General features: G+C 47.4%; 2 protein-coding genes across 2 annotated transcripts in view; both read left to right on the top strand.

Annotated features, from left to right (window-relative positions):
• Positions 1-232: 232 nt before the first annotated feature.
• EDEM2 (ER degradation enhancing alpha-mannosidase like protein 2) lies at positions 233-9,733 on the top strand. Its single transcript, XM_085078938.1, has 11 exons — positions 233-422; positions 490-600; positions 684-723; positions 1,091-1,196; positions 2,338-2,463; positions 3,147-3,358; positions 4,524-4,665; positions 4,943-5,067; positions 5,708-5,852; positions 6,916-7,037; positions 7,923-9,733. The coding sequence occupies exons 1-11, from the start codon at positions 304-306 to the stop codon at positions 8,412-8,414; spliced, it is 1,740 nt and encodes a 579-aa protein (XP_084935064.1). The 5' UTR covers positions 233-303; the 3' UTR covers positions 8,415-9,733.
• A 932-nt stretch (positions 9,734-10,665) lies between these two features.
• The window catches only part of TRPC4AP (transient receptor potential cation channel subfamily C member 4 associated protein), a 33,675-nt gene continuing 25,220 nt past the window's right edge, over positions 10,666-19,120 (top strand). The window contains exon 1 of the mRNA XM_085078937.1: positions 10,666-10,931. Coding sequence (XP_084935063.1) covers positions 10,794-10,931 — 138 coding nt within the window. The 5' untranslated portion in view covers positions 10,666-10,793. The remainder of the gene's footprint in view (positions 10,932-19,120) is intronic.

The raw sequence follows: 19,120 nt of genomic DNA, 5'->3' as shown, positions 1-19,120 counted from the left end.
AGCCCCGCCGCGGAGACAGCAACACTCCACACGCACCAGAGCATCCCCGCTCCCTGCGCGCACCGCACCGCCCCGGATCCGGCAGCGCCGCGCCCAGCGCTTCCGCCAGCGCGTGCGCCCAGCGCTCGCCGCGCCCATTGGCTGGCGGGCGCGGCGGGGCGGGGCCGAGTGGTGGAAGCCTCTCCCATTGGCTGGCGGGCGCGGCGGGGCGGGGCCAGAGGTCCCGGTGGGCGCTCGGGGCAGTGGGACTGGGGGGAGCGGGGAGCGCGTCCCGGTGAGGGGAGCGGCTGAGGGAACCCGGCCATGCGGGGCCCCGGCGCGGCCATGCTGCGCTTCCTCGGCCCGCTGCTGTGCCTCTGGGCGCTGCTGCTCCCGGCGGGCACCGGCGGGGCCGGCCGCGGGCTGGACGTGGCTTCCTACCGGTGAGTACGGAGCGGGCGGTGCGGGGCCCGTCCGGGCCGGGGCTGAGCGCGCCGTGTTGTGCCGCAGGGAGCGGGTGCGCGCCATGTTCTACCACGCCTACGAGCACTACCTGGAGAGCGCCTTCCCCTACGACGAGCTGCGGCCGCTGACGTGCGACGGGCAGGACACCTGGGGCAGGTAAGAGCTGTCTCCGGTATGGGCATGGGCATGGAGACGGAGGCCCCCTCCGCCCGGTGTCACCTCGCTTCTCTCCCCCGCAGCTTCTCGCTGACCCTGATCGACGCCCTGGACACCCTGCTGGTGAGTAGGAGCTAACCCTTGGTGCGCAGAGCCTTGCTCAAGGGCCCCGTGAGCCACCTGCACACCTGCATTTGCCGTGCTGCTGCCAGCAGTCAGTTATCCATTGACTCGGCAGCTTTGCATTTCCCTTTGCATCACCCCGGCAGGCTGGCGACAGAGCTGCCCTCGCCTGACACCCTCTGGAATAAAGGCTTAAAGTGGGTGAAGAAAGCATTTTCAAACAAGATGAAACTGTCACTCACTTTTTTAGTACTGTCTGTGGTTAATGATTTCACAAAATAGTAAAACCAAACTCAAATCACCCCCAAATATGGAGCTGCTCTTTGTATTCCCATGACTCTAAACCTGATTATCTGTTTCCTTGCAGATCCTGGGAAATGTTTCTGAGTTCCAGCGAGTTGTCAACGTGCTGCAGGAAGGCGTGGACTTCGATATTGATGTCAATGCATCCGTCTTTGAAACAAACATTCGAGGTGAGGTGGGTTTTCTGTGTTGTTTGTTTTGGGTTTCTTTCCTGCATGGGTTTCAGAACTGTACAACTGTGAGGTGCTGGTCCGAGGGAATTTGGGATGTAGAGGAACAGGACATGCAAACAGAGGAAAATCCCAAACAAACGTCACTTCCTTTCAATTTTTGCACATCCTTTTTTGCTTCCTGCCTCAACACAAGCAGAAGAAGACGTGGCACTTTCAGTATGCTGGTGTGAGGCTTTCAGCTTTGAAATAAATATATATCCCACTGCAATGGTAGAGATTGTATCCTGTTTTCTTTTGCATACTGTTTTGAAATAGAGATTATTAATTTCTAGGATTATTCCTTTTCTTTTCTTGAAAATCACAAAGGCTTTTGGAGTCTTGTGCGTGGTTGAATGCCTGATTGCTTCACTGCCATCCAACTCAAAGACACTGTCAGGGCACAAAACTGTTAATTATGCTTTTGGTTTTTATCCTATCAAATATTGCTGAGCCAATTTTTGCAGGAGTGTAATTTTTCTGTTGCTGTTATGTGACCATAGACAAGCCTGTGAAATATCTAATATATTAAATATATTTATGTTAGCTAAGTAAGTGATAGCTAACAGCTAGATATAGGTAGTAACTCACAGCCTGTTAGTTACAAGGAAAGTCTCAACTCCTCCTAGACAAAAGAAATATATCATAGAATCTGAGAGTAGTTTGGGTGGGAAAGGACCATTCCACCCTCTGCCATGGGCAGGGACACCTTCCACTATCCCAGGTTGCTCCAAGCCCTGTCCAGCCTGGCCTTGGACACTGCCAGGGATCCAGGAGCAGCCACAGCTTCTCTGGGCACCCTGTGCCAGGGCCTCCCCACCCTTCCAGGGAAGAATTTCTTCCCAATATCCAATTTAACCCTGCCCTCTGACAGTTTAAAGCCATCACCCCTTGTCCTGTCACTCCACACATTTCTGCTGCTCTTTTCAAGCAAGCAGAAAGAAGCAAATCTCTCTTCTTTTGTGACATTTGAATTAGGCTGGTGAGGATGAGCCATCTCACTTTTCTTTGCCCTAAACTGCCTTTGATGAGCAGGAGTATAACTGGTGTGGGATTTCATTGCCCCCCACATGGTTTAATGGATTCTGATGTGTCCCTGCAGTGGTGGGAGGGCTTCTCTCTGCTCACCTGCTCTCCAGGAAGGCTGGGGTTGAAGTTGAAGCAGGCTGGCCGTGCTCGGGGCCTCTCCTGAGGATGGCTGAGGAAGCAGCTCGGAAGCTGCTGCCAGGTGAGCCCCTGTCTGCTTTGTGTCACTGTGCTGGGGGTCTTGAGGTGACTGCTGGCTGTGATGGGAGATGCACTGCTTGATATCCCAGCTCATAAACCAACCCTGTGTTCCCTGAGCTCCAGGCATGTTTAGTTTGCAGAGAAAATGTGGTTGTATGTGTGCATGCCAAGTGCTGTGTGGGCTTAACAGATCAGTGTGTTTGTTGCTTGTTGAGGGGAAACAGATTTAATATAAATAATAAAAAAAAGCTGTGAGACAGCAGCTTGTAAAGACAAGAAGATGTTGCCTTATCTGCTCTTTGTGGGCTGTGTGCCCTCATGGCATGGCACTGTTCCCTTGTGTGCACCAGAGGAGTGATCACAGCCTCAGTGGTTGCATTTTGCTGTCCAATGTGTTTAGTAACTGCCCTGCCTGTGCTGTAAAAGAAACTGGGGATGCAGCCTGCTGCTCTGGCAAGGTGGAACAGATCCCCAGGACCTTCCCAGGACTGTGTGCACCTTGGGATGCCCTCTCTGTCCCTCCCAGGATCACACTCTACTTCTCATTTTGTTCTTTGCAGTGACTGCAAATACTCCAGACCCACTTCCTGCCTGTGTGCAATGGGATGTGAGGCACGTGTTTGCTTGAGAGTCTGATAAACATAACACTGAGCACTTCTGTGACCCAAAAATTCTGTGTTTCAGCTTTCCAGACCCCAACTGGGATGCCCTATGGCACAGTGAATCTGCTGCATGGAGTAAACCCTGGGGAGACCCCAGTCACCTGTACTGCTGGAATTGGCACATTTATAGTGGAGTTTGCCACTCTAAGCCACCTTACTGGTGACCCAGTGTTTGAGGATGTTGCCAGGAAGGCTTTGAAGGCACTGTGGAAAAATCGCTCGGATATTGGGCTGGTGAGTGAGGAATGGACTTGGAAAGTGCTGGGCTGCTTTTTGTCTAGTTCCATGGATGCAACTCTAGGCATAAAAAAGCATCAACAGAGAGGAGACAGAATTAGATAAATAACCCCAGTGCTCATAACTGGGCTGAAGCCTCGTGTTTGACATTGTTCCTGAACACCTGCAGCATCCACATTCTCTGCTTTACTGCAGCAGCCCAACATTATCCCATTGTTCTGGGCCACACCAGATGTGGCTGGGAGACAAATGCCTCCTGCTGGGTGCTGCAGCTTTTGTTACAGCAGCTGTAGCAGATTAAATGAAAGGTCTGTCTGATGCCTGGTGGGACAAAGGCCTAGGGAAGAGAATAAGAGCATGGCAAGTGCACCGAGATATTGCCAGCCTGTACAGCTCTGGGGTTTCAGGAATATCCAGAGCTGGGAGAGTTATCTCTGTGTTCACTGTCTCTTGCTCTTTTCTGCTGTTGATTTTTTAACCTCTGTGAACTCTTGGTGTTGTGTATGTGAAGTGAAACAGATTTGTTCATACCCTGTGTTTATTGCAACAAATTATTCACAGGCTGTATGAATAAATGTTTCCCTTTGTTTGCTTTGGGACTGGTTTATTTTTGGTTTATCCCTTGCAATCCCTAATCTTCATTCAAGAAACAAACTGAATTCCTGGGTTTTTTTAATGTTTACTTAGAAAGACATGATTGTGTATTTTATTCTCCATCAGCTGGTTTTGATCACAGGCTGAAGAGTGCCAGCATCTATTTAAATATTAGCATGGCAGCTCTTGTGCCTTTGACATTCTTGGCCTCCATCTCCATATCTGCACCTCTCCATCCTTCTGTACTCTTTTGTAAGATCAGAATTAGGACCAGACAATTCATGTTGCAATTGTACATTTTTGCAGTAGCATAATAGTGTGTGATTTTGGCCAGAGAAGCATTGATAGTGGAAGCACAAAATTTTTACATATGTATGTTACATCATAAGCATCAAAGTTGTGTTTTCTACAGTGTGTATTTCTCTGATGCTGATAAATGTGTCCTGTAGTGAAGAAAATACTGTTTGGAATGGGCATTGTGAATCTGTGAAACTGATGGTCTGAAGAAAGGGCCAGGATTTCTTGTGTCACTTTAATTCCCTCTCTTCTTCTCCTTCACTCCTTCCAGGTGGGGAACCACATTGATGTGGTAACTGCCAAGTGGGTGGCCCAGGATGCTGGGATTGGGGCAGGAGTGGACTCCTACTTTGAATACCTGGTTAAAGGAGCCATCCTCCTGCAGGACAAGGAGCTGATGTCCATGTTTCTAGGTGAGTGGTTTGTGTTCTCCATGAAAGGGCCAGCAATGCCTCCTTGGCTGCACCTGTAAAAAGCTCTGTGGCAGGAGGAGACAAAGGATCTAATGGGGCACATCCAAGACTGTTCCTTTGCTGTAAGACTTTTGAACAATTAGTGATAACAGAGTTACCAAAGGGAGTGCCCTGAGAAGTCATTTAATATGGCTCAAGTGAAAAACGAGCTTCTCTCATTCTTAAAAATAAGTTGGTTTTTTTTTGTTGGCTTATCTACCCATCTGTTTCTTTACAGAATATAACAAAGCCATCAAAAATTACACCAAGTTTGATGACTGGTACCTGTGGGTTCAGATGTACAAAGGAACAGTGTCCATGCCTGTGTTCCAGTCCCTGGAGGCCTACTGGCCAGGCCTGCAGGTAAGAGCTGTCATACCAGCAGCATCTGGTGGTTCTGTTCATCTGTCAGGGGTTGGTTTTCAATAAAAAAGTTACAGATATAACCCTCATCTGTGCAGGTTTAAAAGTTTGGGTTGATCTCTGTTGAAATCTACAGTAGCCAGAGCCTATAGAAGATGATGTTGAAGAAAATGTTGATTTTATCTAAAGTCTATAAAAAAGTCTTCCATGATGGGAGGGCAGTTTTGTTGTAGCAGACTCCACAGACAATGGTCTCATAATCCAGATGGGAATATAAGGAAAAAGACTGGCTTTCTCACCAGTCTTTATGTTTGGACTGAGACTTTATTTTCCTCGCTAAGAGACTGGATGCTCTGATGGACTAAACATTTGAGTGAAGAAACACAACCTTCTTTTGAAAAAATCAAAGACTTCATATTATTTCAGCTGTGGGAATGTGATCCAACAGAAAAGCACCATTTTCAGTCTTACCTGTTCTTAAGGCATCATGCCCCAATATAAGTAACACCATTCAGACGTGCTGAAATGCCCATTTCTGTCACTGGGTATTTCTTTGCCTTTAGAAGTGTTATTGCATTAATTCCTGTGCTGTTTTTTCTTCACTCACACACTTCTTTGCTAATTGTTTCCTGTCTCTCAGAGCCTCATTGGGGATGTAGATAATGCCATGAGGACCTTCCTCAACTATTACACAGTCTGGAAGCAGTTTGGGGGCCTGCCTGAGTTCTACAACATTCCCCAGGGATACACAGTGGACAAAAGAGAAGGATATCCACTCAGGCCTGGTAAACAGAACTGAAATTAAAAGGGTCATGGGCTCCTGCTTTAGCTCTGGTAGGGAGATCAAATTAGAGCAACATCTGCCCTCCACAGTTTCCTCCCCAGTTTTGCTCTGACTCAGTTCCTGCATGGATTTTGGCAGGGATTTTCCAGAGTCAAAGCTGCATATTTCATTTTCCTCCACTTACAAAGACAGGAAGGAAACAAGAAGCAAACCATAGTGTTGCTATAGAAAGATGGCCTGTTAATGAATTTTTTTCACAGTATGGGATTTGACAAGTTTAAGTGTTAGCTTGTCTGGCATGGGGTGTTTCAGTCACGTGAAATGTTAAAGGGACTGCTTGTGTCCTTTAAATTTAGGAAGTGAAAGTGAGTATGGCTAGACTACTCCAGTTCTGCTGAGTTCCAGAAATAAACTCATTCTAGTAAAGCTCAACATCTCAGAGGGTTTCTCTTTATCTGTGATACTGCTATGAAATTATCTCTCATTTTTTCTGATTTTTTTACAACCCTGACCAAGAAAAAATCTGATTATAGGGTCCATAAAACTTTGTAAATGAGAATAATTAATTTCCTTCTGGTCTCAGTGCTCAGGTGACATCCACACTGGACAAATCAACCAAAAATACTCATCAGCATTAACTATCAAAGATACTACAGTATAAAGACCTGTTTCTTTAGTAAGTAAACACAGCATAGTACTTATGCTGTCTCTATAGAGTATTTCCACAGTGTTCTTTAAAAACTGTATTTTGAGGGTTGAATTTCTCGCAACTTTGACAACTGAATATTAATCTTTTTGTCTCTTGCTCCCCTCCCACTGGCTGAATGTGGGAGGCAGCATTAGTCACTCTTACCTGAGCTGCTGCAGGCTGGTTAGAGGGAATTTCTTTGTATCACATCCTTAGGAAAAACAAAACTGTGCTTGGAGCCCCAGGAAATACAAGGCAAGCCAGGCTGTTCACCTGATCCTCCTGAAGTATTTTTAAATGAATTCAAGGAATATCTGATCTTCCCTGTGTGTATGGTGTGGTAATCTTTGTGCTGGCACATCTGGGTGTTTTGCAGAGCTGATTGAGAGTGCGATGTATCTGTACCGTGCCACGAGAGACCCCACACTCCTGGAGCTGGGCAGAGATGCAGTGGAATCCATCGAGAAAATCAGCAAGGTGGACTGTGGATTTGCAACTGTAAGTGCTAAATCATCTGCCATGTCAGCTGCCAAAAATCAGCTCTCAGAAGGTGTTCTCCTGAGTGATGTTTTGCTATTGAGTCAGGTGACTTTTTTCCAACAAGCCCCTTGTATTTCTCTGTAAAGCTGCTCTAAACCTGCTCTGGTAACTGCTGGTCGTGTTTCTGGTCATAGCTTCCCTCACAGTGGGCCAAATTCTGCCATGGGCTATTGCACCAGAGCCCAAAACATGGGAAAGCACCAGCAGATTCTCCTGCATCTCTAGTAGGTGTTGCAGCTGAGCAGGAAGGCTCCTCCTGCCTGTGTGGTTCTGTTTTCCCACTATGCCTTGAAAATCTGATCAAACACACAAGAGGTGCAGTGAGTGATTACTGTAAAATCATTTAATAGAGGATTCCAAATGTACTATTAAGCTCTATTTTATAAAAAAACTCTTTATAAATATGGGAATAAGTAGGTAAAAGCCTTATGATTTTTTTCTGTAGTGGGGGAAATGATGGGAAGCTCTTCTCCTTGCTCAGACTGAACTGATGACAGGTTTAGCTATTAGGAAGAAATTCTTCCCTGTGAGGGTGGGCAGGCCCTGGCACAGGGTGCCCAGAGAAGCTGTGGCTGCCCCTGGATCCCTAGAAGTGTCCAAGGCCAGGCTGGACAGGGCTTGGAGCAGCCTGGGATAGTGGAATGTGCCCCTGCAGGGGGTGGGATGAGATGGGTTTTAAGATCCCTTCCAACCCAAACCATTCTGGGATAAGATACAGGGTGAGTTGACGTCCATACTGTGCTGTTTAACTGAAATGAATTCCAAGTTGGTTTTATTTTCCCCCCTAAATTCATAATTTACTAAATGATACAACAGTAGCCCAGTGTCTTTCTTCTCTTGTAGATCAAAGACTTGAGGGACCACAGGCTGGATAATCGCATGGAATCTTTCTTTTTGGCTGAAACAGTCAAATACTTGTACCTGCTGTTTGACCCAGACAACTTCATCCACAATGATGGCTCAGACTTTGATGTGGTGGTCACACCTTATGGGGAATGTGTCTTGAATGCTGGAGGGTACATCTTCAACACTGAGGCTCATCCCATTGACCCTGCTGCCCTGCACTGCTGTAGGAAACGCAAGGAAGAGCAGTGGGAGGTGGAAGACTTGATGAGGGAATTCTACTCAAGGAAGAAACCCAAGAAATTCACATTAAAAAGAGCTCCTGATCATGGCGAAGGGGAAGATGCAAAAGACCCCGAAGATGCTTCTTCAGAGAAAGCTGGAGAGAAGAGAAACTCTAAGAAAAGCTCACACTCCCTCCTGAGCTGCCCCAGTCAATCCTTTAACTCCAAGCTTGCAGTACTGGGACAGGTCTTCCTAGATAACACCTGATCCTGTTTGCATCATCCGTTTAAATTATTGAACTTGTTTCAGATTCTGGGAATGTATTTTTCTAATTTCATAATGGAAACTGTGGTACCTCACAATGTGAATTGTATTACGAAGTGGAACAACTTCCCATTAAATTCTGTTCCTTCATAAGCCATGACTCACACATGAGCTGTTAATGCTGCTGATCTCAAACCACTTGGTTGCCTGAGTATCAAACAGGTGTCCAGAAAAAAAAAGGTCTACGTGTTAAATGTTCCCTTTTTATTGCATTTTGTGAGTTTTACAGGCTTACAGAGAGTTCCCCAACTTACTTTGTTCCGTAAAAATGAGCCTCAGTGGTTCCCTGTCATAAGGGGACAAGCAGGGATTACTGTAGCTTCACTATAACTCTCTGTGTACTCCATCTTTCATCTTTGGCCTCTTTATAAATACGTGTTTTGCCTGAAAGATTGCTGGCCAGTCGAGAAAACCTGTTTATTTTGAGGCAAAGGCTCAGATTTGTAGCTCTGGCAGGTGTGTTGGGCATGAAGGATGGCAAGGGGGGAGCAGAGCACTTAGAACATGGAAAAATGCTCAGTCCCACTATTTCACATCAGTGTGGGTCAGTACCTCCTGTCCGAAAACCACTTCAGTAAACGTCCAGGTAATGTCTGGACAAAAAACTGAGCTGGAGGGTGGACTAGGAAATGTTCCATTCACTCTGCAGTGTAGCTTGTTTGCTTTTTAAAGAATCTAACATGCTTGTCTTTTGAAATTTCCCCATTTCCTTCTTTTTAACTTCTCTTTGAGCCCCACTTATTTCATGGCACTTCAATCAGTGCAGCCACCCCTGGGGTGCTCCAGCTGAGCTGAACACCAGCCATGCACAAGGCTTGGGTGGAAGGGGACTCTATCCAGGCTGAAATTGCACCTCTGCCTTAGTGCAGGAGGCAGCTGAACAGATGTTATGAACCTCTCGGAGTTCAGCTGACTTGCCAAATCCAAACCATTAAATACAGTATTAGTGTCTTTGCAACTGGTGTGTGCAGTGACCAGAAAGGGAGGACCAAGGTATTTTCTTTTTAAAGGAAAGACAAAATGATGGGGGCCTGCTGGAAAGTGAGGAGTCTGGAGCAAGCTGCACACAGTACCTCTAAGTGGGCTTAGAGGTACAGGATGAATTAATCCCTGTGGACAGGGAAATATTTAAATACAGCTAGACCAGTGCCCAGTCTGTGCTGATCTGTGGGTGCCTTGAAAAAGTAATTTTTTTGTTGTTTTGGCCTGTACTAATGCTATAAAGTTAAATAAAATCTGCAATTTACCCTTCAGGGTGGAAATCCTGTTGCAGTTGTGAATGAACTATGGTAAGAGACATTCACAGTGTTGGACAGGTGTATTGGAAGGATGGCAACCTACAGAGGTTCTAGTTCTGTCCTTTCCCATGGCAGGGGGGATTGCTGCTGACCAGGAATTCTGCACTGACACAGCTCTTGCAGCCGTACTGAGAGAGGAGCACCCTAAAACACATTGCTGGATGATGGAGCTCTTGTCAGTGGCTTCTTCTTGTCCCCATAGGTTATCTTTTAATTTTCCATCTGTTGATCTCACATGCTATTCATTGTTTAATCTGCAGAAAACAAACCCCAGGCCTTCCCCAACAGCTTTGCTCAGTGCTGGGTCAGGTCCTGAATCTCTCTCAGCACTGAGAGAGCATTTCCTTTACCTGTGAGGTAAAGGAAAATAAAGGACATAACGGGGCAGGGGGCAGATCTCTCACTCAGTAGATCCATCCTGAGCAGGACATTTTGGTATCCTCATCCAAGAGCCTCCAGCAGCAGAACCAAGGGGCCAAAGCCCTGGGAGATGAGATTGTTCCTCAGCTGGGAGAACTCATGGCTACTGTGAGTAATTAGATGGATCTTGATTATAGATTCACAAATTCTTCTGAGAATGATCCACAAAGATGATCGAGTCCAAGTCAGCGGCCCAGAGAGGGACTGAATCCACAACTTTGGTGTTAAGAGCTATTCTCAGATCAGTGCAGCGGGGTGGGTGACAGAATAACAGCCTTAACTCTGCCTTGTTCCCGCGCTGTCCCATCTTACAGCCTTTATTTTAACAAAACCAAACTGTTAGGGGAATTCTCGGTGAGCCACTCTTTAAAGGGTGAGCTGTGTGCTGGCCCTTGCTGAGGGCAAAGGAGGCATCCCGGTGGGAATGAAGCGGGCAGCAGCAGCAGCGCTGAGGGCGATGGACCCTCCTCCCCGCCCCGCCTCCCTCCCACACGGCGCTGGCCCTTCCGGCCGCCATGTTGGCCGGGCCCGCTTTCCCGCGGCTGCGCACAGGGCGGAGCGGGCCGCGGGGAGGTTCGCTGTTTGTGTCCCCAGCGCGGAGGCCATGGCGGCCGTGGCGGGGGGCGGCACCGGCACCGGGCCCGGCAGCGGTACCGGCGGGGCCCGCGCCGCGACCACCAACATCCTGGCGCAGCTGCGGCACGGGCAGCTCAGCGGCCGCGGGCTGACCCGCGGGGCGCAGGTAAGGCGCTGCGGGCCGCCCGCCCAACCGGGCCGGGGCTGGGGGGAGGATCCGGGGAGGGCCGCGGGGCCTGGGGCGCCCGTGGGGTTTGGCGCCGGGGCTATCGCCTCCTGCCCGGGGCTCTCGCCGAGCTGCGCGGCCGGGGAGAGCCCCGCTGGCCTAGCGGGGCCTGCTCGGGGAGAAGGGCCTCTCCTGGGCCGGGCTCGGCGCTGCGGAGCTCCCCGGAGGTGCTCGGGCTTGGCCCGGCATGGCGCGGCGCGGCACAAGGGCGTCCCGGTGCCTTCGTGCTCCATGTCTCGCCTCCCCGGCCGCAGCCTGGCCGTAGGAGCCCCGCGGAGCAGCACAGGCGTTTGCCGAGCCCTCCTCCGCCTCTTCGGTCCGTGTGGCCTTCCCTGCAAAGAAAGGAAGCTCTGCCTGGGACTGTAACAATGCAGCATCGAAATTTAAACGTATTTCCTGGACAAAGGCAGCCTCGTGGTATTAGGGCTTAGGAGACATTTTAGCTCTGTAACGCAGGTGGTTTTATGAGGAACTGCTCCAGGTTTGGTTCATATTTGTCATCTTTCCCAGTTGATGATGCTGGGAAATACCAGGGAACGAAAGCAGCTCCCTACCCTGGGCCTGTGCCTGATATTGGCTTTTTTTTTCTTGAGAAGCCGCTCACGGATAATGGACTACTAATTTCTTTTTTTATGGAGAATAATTGGCATTTATCGTGCAGATTGAAATGCAAAATGGTGTAAAGACCTGGCAAATGAAACATGGAATTAAGAACTTGCATTCATGTGGTGATTTATTGAGCTGAAGTATCTTAAGAGAGGTCAGATGGAATAAAAAAATGGCATTTCTTTAATTTACTAGTGCAGACAACAGCGTTTTCCTTGATTAACAAGGATTCTGAGCAATTACTAAGAGAAGATTGGTTCACGATGAATGCCTGTGCCTCGTTGTGTAGCAGAGAGAGGTAAAAGAGCAGGTGATGTTTTACAGCTCTTTTGTCCTCGTTTTGCTGCTTCCTCAGCTGCTAGTTTGGTCAATCCTTAAGAAGAGCCAGTAATTTGCTAGAATAAACCTGTATTGACTCTTTCAAAGGAAAGTATTTATGTGGGATTGATACAGGAGTGGATTTCCTATGGCACGTGGACAAACTTTGTCTCACTGCTTACCTGTCCATCTCTGCATGATTTCTTTCATGCACCTCCTCAGCCACTGCAACTTCAGTCAGGGAAACCTGTGCCGACCTTATGTACCTGTGCTGTCTGTAGGATGGTGCTTCCACCTCTGGGCTTTGGTTTGCTTGAAAAGTTCAGTGGTACTGTTTTCATTTTGGACTTTTAAGCTTTTACAGCAGTCAAGGAAACTTCTGCTGGTTGCATCCTCTTTATAATGCCCAAGATTGAGGTGGGGTTTTTGTTGCTTAGATTTTGTTGGAAAAATTTTGGCATCCCTGTGCTGCCCTGAGAGTTAAAGCTTGGATACATAGAGCTCCCAGCAATTCAAAAATGCTGTATGAGGATATTTTGAGTCATTTTGTGTAAGAGCATGGAGTGACAGGACTAGGGGGAATGACTTCCCACTGCCAGAGCGCAGGGATAGATGGGATATTGGGAAGGAATTCCTCCCTGTGAGGGTGGGCAGGCCCTGGCACAGGGTGCCCAGAGAAGCTGTGGCTTTCCCTGGATCCCTGGCAGTGTCCAAGGCCAGGGTGGACAGGGCTTGGAGCAGCCTGGGCTAGTGGAAGGTGTCCCTGCCATGGCAGGGGGTGGAATGAGATGAGCTTGAAGGTCCTTTCTCCCCAGTCCAAACCATTCTTGGATTCACTTGGACTAAGGCAGGGGGAATAACAACTCCCTGCATGATTTTGAACTTTATAAATTACATGTCTCTGTACTTTTACCTTGAAGCAGTATTTGGTTTGTAGACGATCTAAATATAAAACTCTTTGATGTAACTTTTAAAGGAGCATGCTGCTTTGGAGTTTTGGCTGCTTTTTTTTTTTTTTTTAAGTTCTGTTCTTTTATCAAAACATTCCCAGTTTTCCTGCCATTGACTCCTCAGTGGCAGCGTGGGAGCCCTTGCTTACATTTCTGAGCTGATCTGCTCCTGAAAAGCCTGGGAACAGATCAAGCTGCTGTGTTGTGGTCTAGAGCAAGTCATGAGAGTGTCCTTGAAGCTTTTCTACCTATCTTTTGGAAGGAGGTTTTGGGTCATGTGCTGTCTGGACTGCACTGCTAGTGTCCTGTGAGGAGGGGAAACCCTGCTCAAGATGTTGATCCGGGGAGATTGGATTCCCTGGACAGGGGAATCAGAGAGTTCTTTGCTAGGGTGCCTGCCATGGGCAGCAGCGGCATTTATCCCTAAACAAAGCTTTGTGTACTATTCTTAGGTGATCTCAAGATCCATTTTTGTATGAGGAAGGTAGGGGCTTATCTGTGAGCTGGGAAGGATCACTGCTGACAGGCCTACATCTGAAAGTTCATCTCTCTGGTCTTACAGGGACATAAAAGCATTTCTGACAGCAAGAACCCCCTGAATATCTGGCAGTTTTGAGGTCAGCTGAGGCTCTGAAATCTGGATCCTTGTGTGTTCCTGCTGTGCTCACCTACCCAGAGCCACAGCTTCCTTGCCAGTTGGTGTCTTGCTTCATTATTACTAATAAATTATTCAGAGAAGAGCAACAGAGCTGGAGAGTTAGTCATGAGGAGTGGCTGAGGGAGCTCTAGGGGCTCAGCTTGGAGAAAAGGAGACTTCAGGGGAAACTTCTTGCTCTCCACAGCTCCCTGCCAGGAGGGAGGTTGGGCTCTGCTCCCTGGAAACAGGGACAGGATGGGAGGAAATGGCCTCGAGCTGCTCATGAGGAGGTTCAGGTTGGGCATCCAGAAGAATTTATTTGTGGAAAGGGTTGTCAGACAGTGGAAAGAGCTGCCCAGGGAGGTGGTGGTGTCCCCATTCCTTGAGGTGTCCAAGGAAGGCCTGGACGTGGCACTCAGTGCTCTGGGCTGGGTGACAAGGTGGGGATCAGGCACAGCTTGGACTCGATGGTCTTGGAGGGCTTTTCCAATCTAAATGATTCTGTGCTAAGATGTTGATTAGCTAAAGCAGATTTCAGTAGATACTGCCATTATTTGTTCCTGTATCCAGTTTATCCATATTGCTGGCATCAGCTGCTGCCCTGGACACAAGCCTCAGTGTTGGTATCAGATTGCATAACCTTGCACCAGGGTTTGCCCTGCCCTGAGCACAGAGCCCGTGGAAGGGGCTTTGCAGGTGCTGGTGAGCCAGCAGCAGAACAACTTTCCAGAAGTGACACATTTTCCAGTAAGGAAGAATATTGATTGTGAGGGGCCTGGCGTGTTGTCCCTCTCTATGTGTCACAGGCTCTTGACAAGGGTTTGTGCTGCTGGTCCTTGAAGGCCAAGAACACTCTGGCTCAGCTGATCAAGCTCAAATCCCCTTAGCAAGAGGGTACACACTTCATCTGCTGCAAGTCAGCTGTGAACAACATGGATATGGCATGAAACCAGAAGATATTTAGGTGCAGCCCTGGGAATCCCTGTAGACAGAGCAATGTAATAATGGACTCACTGGGGATTTGTTGCCAAACATGCTCCTGGTGCAATCCCAAGAGCTGAGCGTCAGCACTGCTCTCACCCTCACAGCATTGCCAAGGTTTAGTGAAACTATCAGAATGGAAAAAAGAGTCCATTTTTCCAGTTGTGTTTCATGCTTTGCTATCCCTAGGAATAGACACTTCTTTAGCAGGATTGTCACTATCCACTCTAAAAAAAGCTTTATGGAAGAAAAACATTTTCTTTCTCAGACATCCAGATTTCCACCTCCTAGCATCGCAGGTTATCAGCAGGAGTAGCTTCCTAGCTCTGGGAAAAGATTTTGTTTTCGAGTCAGTTTTTTGTTTCCTCCTTACAGCAGCACCAACAAAACAACATTCACGTGAATGTAATCCACTTGAGTAGCTCTAATTGTGTGGGTGTTAGCAGGCTTAGGCCTCTTCAGGGGAGGACAGTGAATGAGTGTTGGAAAGCTTGGACATGCTTTTATTATGTAACAGGGCCAGAGCTCTGCCATGCACTAGAAATGATCCAAAAGTGATTGTATTGGGCTTAAATAGTATTTTTTTGTAGGGCTGAAGATGAGTGAGAAGAAGCAAGTAGATGCAATACTCCTTACCCCTCTGCTTTTTCTTAGATAGCCCTACAGATTTTGTTTTCTTTCAAAATGAATTAAAGAAGAAATTAGGCAGTTCCAAGGAAAACTGCAGGCCCTGAGAAGTTAATGTAATATTACATACCAGTTGATTTGCTTTTCTCTGAGAGTACGATCAGCTCTGTTCTGATTTGGTAGATCCTGCAATGGGTTTGGAGAGCTGCTGGTATCAAAGATCTGTGTTGGAATTGTCCTGCTCTGGGAAGTGCTGTGAGGATTTGAGATTCAGGAGACCTATTTCTTGTCTTAGTAGATCAGCTCTTCTTCCAGTTCCAGCGGGTAGAGCTGTAGTCTGGAGTTGTGGGAATGGTTAGGCCTGGCTGGAAGCTATGGAATGTTTTATCCCAGGACAGTGTGTCCCTGGGTTCATGCCTTGGGCTGGCAGGAGAAGAGATGAGAGGCCTCATCCAGGGCTGGGGAGGATGGGGAACTGTGGTTAAGGGAGTCTTGATCTGTGCTTGAGGAATGAAGGAGCTGGAAAGAGGCTGGACATAGGTGCTCTTACACAGACTTCTCCCAGCAGAGTTTCCTTTTATGAATTAAGTGTGTGGGGCTGTGCCCTGTGTTTGATCAGAGCTCAGCTGGTGACTGACCACAGTGTTATTCCTTAGAGCTGCAGGGCCACAGTTCTCAGCTTCTCCCTTGGAATGCTTTCCACAGTCTCTCCATGGGCCAGCAGTTGTGTTCCTGCAGAAGCTGTTGTGTTAAAACCAAGACTTGCTGGGTCGTTTGCCTTGGTTACAGGCTTTTGTGAGAAAACTTCTGTGAGAATTGAGACAGCTTAGCCAGGCTGATGGATGGCTGTTAGTGACTGGAAAGGAAAATGCAGCAAAGAGCTGGGATGGTGGGGCACTCCCCAAAATCCTGAATAATCATTCTCCTGGCAGTCTGTCAGAGATGACTTCCGAAGTTATTACTGTTCAGAGGAAAATTAAATATTTAATTGCACAAATATTAGTTTCTTGTTTTGTTTTTTTTTTTTTTAAGGTGCAGCCTAAAAGGCTTGAAGGAAAGGATATGGAAAGGCTTCAATTTTATTAAAAATACATAGAGACCATGTGCTTGTATCTCTTTGTCGAGATCCATAGTCTTGTGCCTGTTTCCTTTTAAACTTTGAGGACATTTGAATATATACTTCAGAAGTGGTCATGGAAAATACCAAGAATGGAAATTCTGCTTTTCTTAAAAGCACTTCCAGCCTTAATGTATGGTTGCAATGAGAAATTAAATTAAAAAACCTTCTAAGTGGTGTGTCATAGCTGTGAAGTCTGTCACAGCAGGAATCCTTCAGCGCTGTGAAGGATGCCTGGACACCTGAGTCACTGCTTTTGCTTTCTGAAAGATGACAGCAAACGCCCTCCTGTAGCGAGTGCTCAGCAAGACAGTGAAATGTTTGAAGGGTAAAATGTGAAACAGAGACACAATTTTATCAGGAAACTGTTTGCCCTGCTCTGGAGAGCAAAGGGGAGGATTAGCTCCTGGTATTTCTGCTGCTGTCATGCACTCCTGGGCCTTCGGTTTGTTGGCAGTTTTGGGAAGACACAGAGAAGTGTCACTGGCCACAGCTCAGCAGAGGGGTGGAGGCAAGGATTGGAAAAACAGAGCTTTGCTTTGTAGGGCAAGGAAAATTGCAAGGTGGGAAGGAAAGCCCTCAATAAAAGTGGAAGGGATTTGAGAGCAATTTTAGCTCCAAGAGATCTCAGGGCAGTAAGAAATGTTTTGGCAATGCTGGTAACACAGTGCTGAGCACATGCCAGGGCATGGACACAGAGCAGGGGGCAAGAGCTCCTCCTGTGTTACTGGAGAGGCTGTGCCTGGAGCATGAGCAAAGAAGAGGGAGAGAAGTGAAAGGGAAGTTAAACCGGTCAAGAGATGGATTTAGGCAAATATTGACATATAATTTCATGAAGATTTAGCTATTACTTATAATTATTTATTAACCATCATGCAGATGGGTGCTTCAGGGGAGGTTTAGGCTTGGTATTAGGAAAAGGTTCTTCCCCCAGAGGGTGCTGGCACTGCCCAGGCTCCCCAGGCAATGGGCACAGCCTGAGGCTGCCAGAGCTCCAGGAGTGTTTGGACAGCACTGCCAGGGATGCACAGGGTGGGATTGTTGAGGTGTCTGGGCAGGGCTAGGAGCTGGACTGGATGATCCTTGTAGGTCCTTCCAACTCAGGACATTCTGTGCTTTTTCTGTCATTTTTGAAAGGATTTAAAAGCCAGGAGGATTAGAAGGAAATTTAAAAGAAATATTTAGAGTTGTGTGCAGTGTCTTTGTTCAGCCCTTTGCATACTTTCAAGGAAAATCATGCAGAAAAGTTATTTAAACTATGTAGTAGGAAAATGTTCTTGTGGTATTTAACAGTCCTTGGAGTAATCTCCTGGGAAATCCTGGGCTCCAGTTCCTTGGGAGCCCCTAAGGAGAAAACCACTCCTGTTTCCTGTTCTACCTTACAGTCATGGGTGGGCTGGTGACCCATTTTTATCTCTGCATTTAAATCCTCTCTAAGTTCTTTCCAGCAAATCTACTCTGCCCCAGCTTCATGGCTCAGCTGGAGCAGGGGGACATGGATGGTTTCAATGAGGTGAGGTGGTGATCCCTGGCTAGGGAGCAGCATCAGGAAACCACAGGTGTAAATGCTGTAAAAACACAGCATTGTACAGACAGATTTGGACTGGGACACAGCTTGGGAGCTCTGCAGGAGCGGGTGTGTGCTGCTGTGTTTTCAGGGATCTGCCTGGAATGGAGCCATTCTGGAGAGCCCCAGTGTGCTATCCCTGTGTTTCCAAATCTGGGAAGTGACCACGTGGAGTCTGGTGTTTGTACCAGTTTGATTTGCTGTACCTGGATCTTAGGGAGGCTTTCATGCTGCTGCTTTTGTTTTCCGAGTAATTGATCTTTGTTCTGTCCTGTCCTAACACTGGCATGACAATTCCAAACCCAGCTGCCAGCACTTGGGGACATCCTGGCTTTTAATGGATGCCTCTCCCAGCTGGGCTGCTACAGCCTCTCCTTGTTAGATAATACCTAATTTCTCAAGCTTTGTGAGCAAGATTTCAGGTGTTTTATCCAGAGCTTTCCAGTGAATGGAGAAAATCAGTGTTGGATTGCACTTTTCCTGCTTAAATGAGACCAAAACATTCCAAAGAGGAAAGGAGCCCCAAATCAGCCCCCAGTACTGATTTTGATGACTATTCAGTAAAATTTGCTCAAGAAGAAAACCAATTTTGCATAAATGAAAAACATCGACTAGCTGCTGTTACAGAAAACAAGAGATGCAGTTTTTAACCAAAATGGCTGCGAGGAAAGACAGCTCCTTAATGTCTGATTGAATTTTAATCCCTTCACAGAATCCAAAATCTTTGCATTGGCAAGTACCACCCAGCCACAATGGAAATATCCAGAGCCAGGGTAGCCTCAAATACAGAGCAGGGACCACAAGCCATAGCTTGCAGTGAAACCAAAGATGTGTTAAATCAAGAGAAAGAAAACCTCTTTATTCGTTTTTGCTTTTTTTTCCTTTGAAAGCAGTTGAAAGATGATGAGAATGAGGAAATACTTTGCTTCACTCTTTCAGAATTTCAGTTCTTCAAGTTTCCTGTGGCTGCCTCTCAGAGCCTGAGGCATGGAGAGGAAGCCCTCTTAGTATAGAAATGTGAGTGGAGATGGATTAGATGGCTCCTGCCCCAAACCAAGAAGCATATGTGTGATTAACAATGTCATGTTAAACCCAGCACAAGGTTTTAATGTCAGTTAAAGGGTTTTGGCCTTCCCTGAGAGCATTTAAGTGCTGAATTCTGCTCTGTGCTACTGGAACCTGAGATTGCAGCCTGTGCACGTCATCTCTGCCTGCGGTATCTTCCACATCAGCTGGAGCTGGAGAGTTGGACTCTTTCCCTGGCATTTTGCTGTGTGTTCTTTGCACTTTACCCAGCAATCAATCCCATTCCTTCCAGTGCCTGTG

Source organism: Lichenostomus cassidix, chromosome 20 (genome assembly GCF_008360975.1).
Source record: "Lichenostomus cassidix isolate B80296 chromosome 20, HeHo_3.0, whole genome shotgun sequence".
Taxonomy (NCBI): Eukaryota; Metazoa; Chordata; class Aves; order Passeriformes; family Meliphagidae; genus Lichenostomus; species Lichenostomus cassidix.
The sequence above is the reverse complement of the archived record's forward strand: the minus strand, read 5'-3'. Positions and strand labels throughout refer to the sequence as shown.

Coding starts and splice junctions, on each gene's coding strand:
- EDEM2 (XM_085078938.1), top strand. CDS start 304: ATGCGGGGCCCCGGCGCGGCCATGCTGCGCTTCCTCGGCCCGCTGCTG. Junction 423..489: donor CTGGACGTGGCTTCCTACCG/GTGAGTACGGAG, acceptor GTTGTGCCGCAG/GGAGCGGGTGCGCGCCATGT. Junction 5,853..6,915: donor AGGATATCCACTCAGGCCTG/GTAAACAGAACT, acceptor GGTGTTTTGCAG/AGCTGATTGAGAGTGCGATG.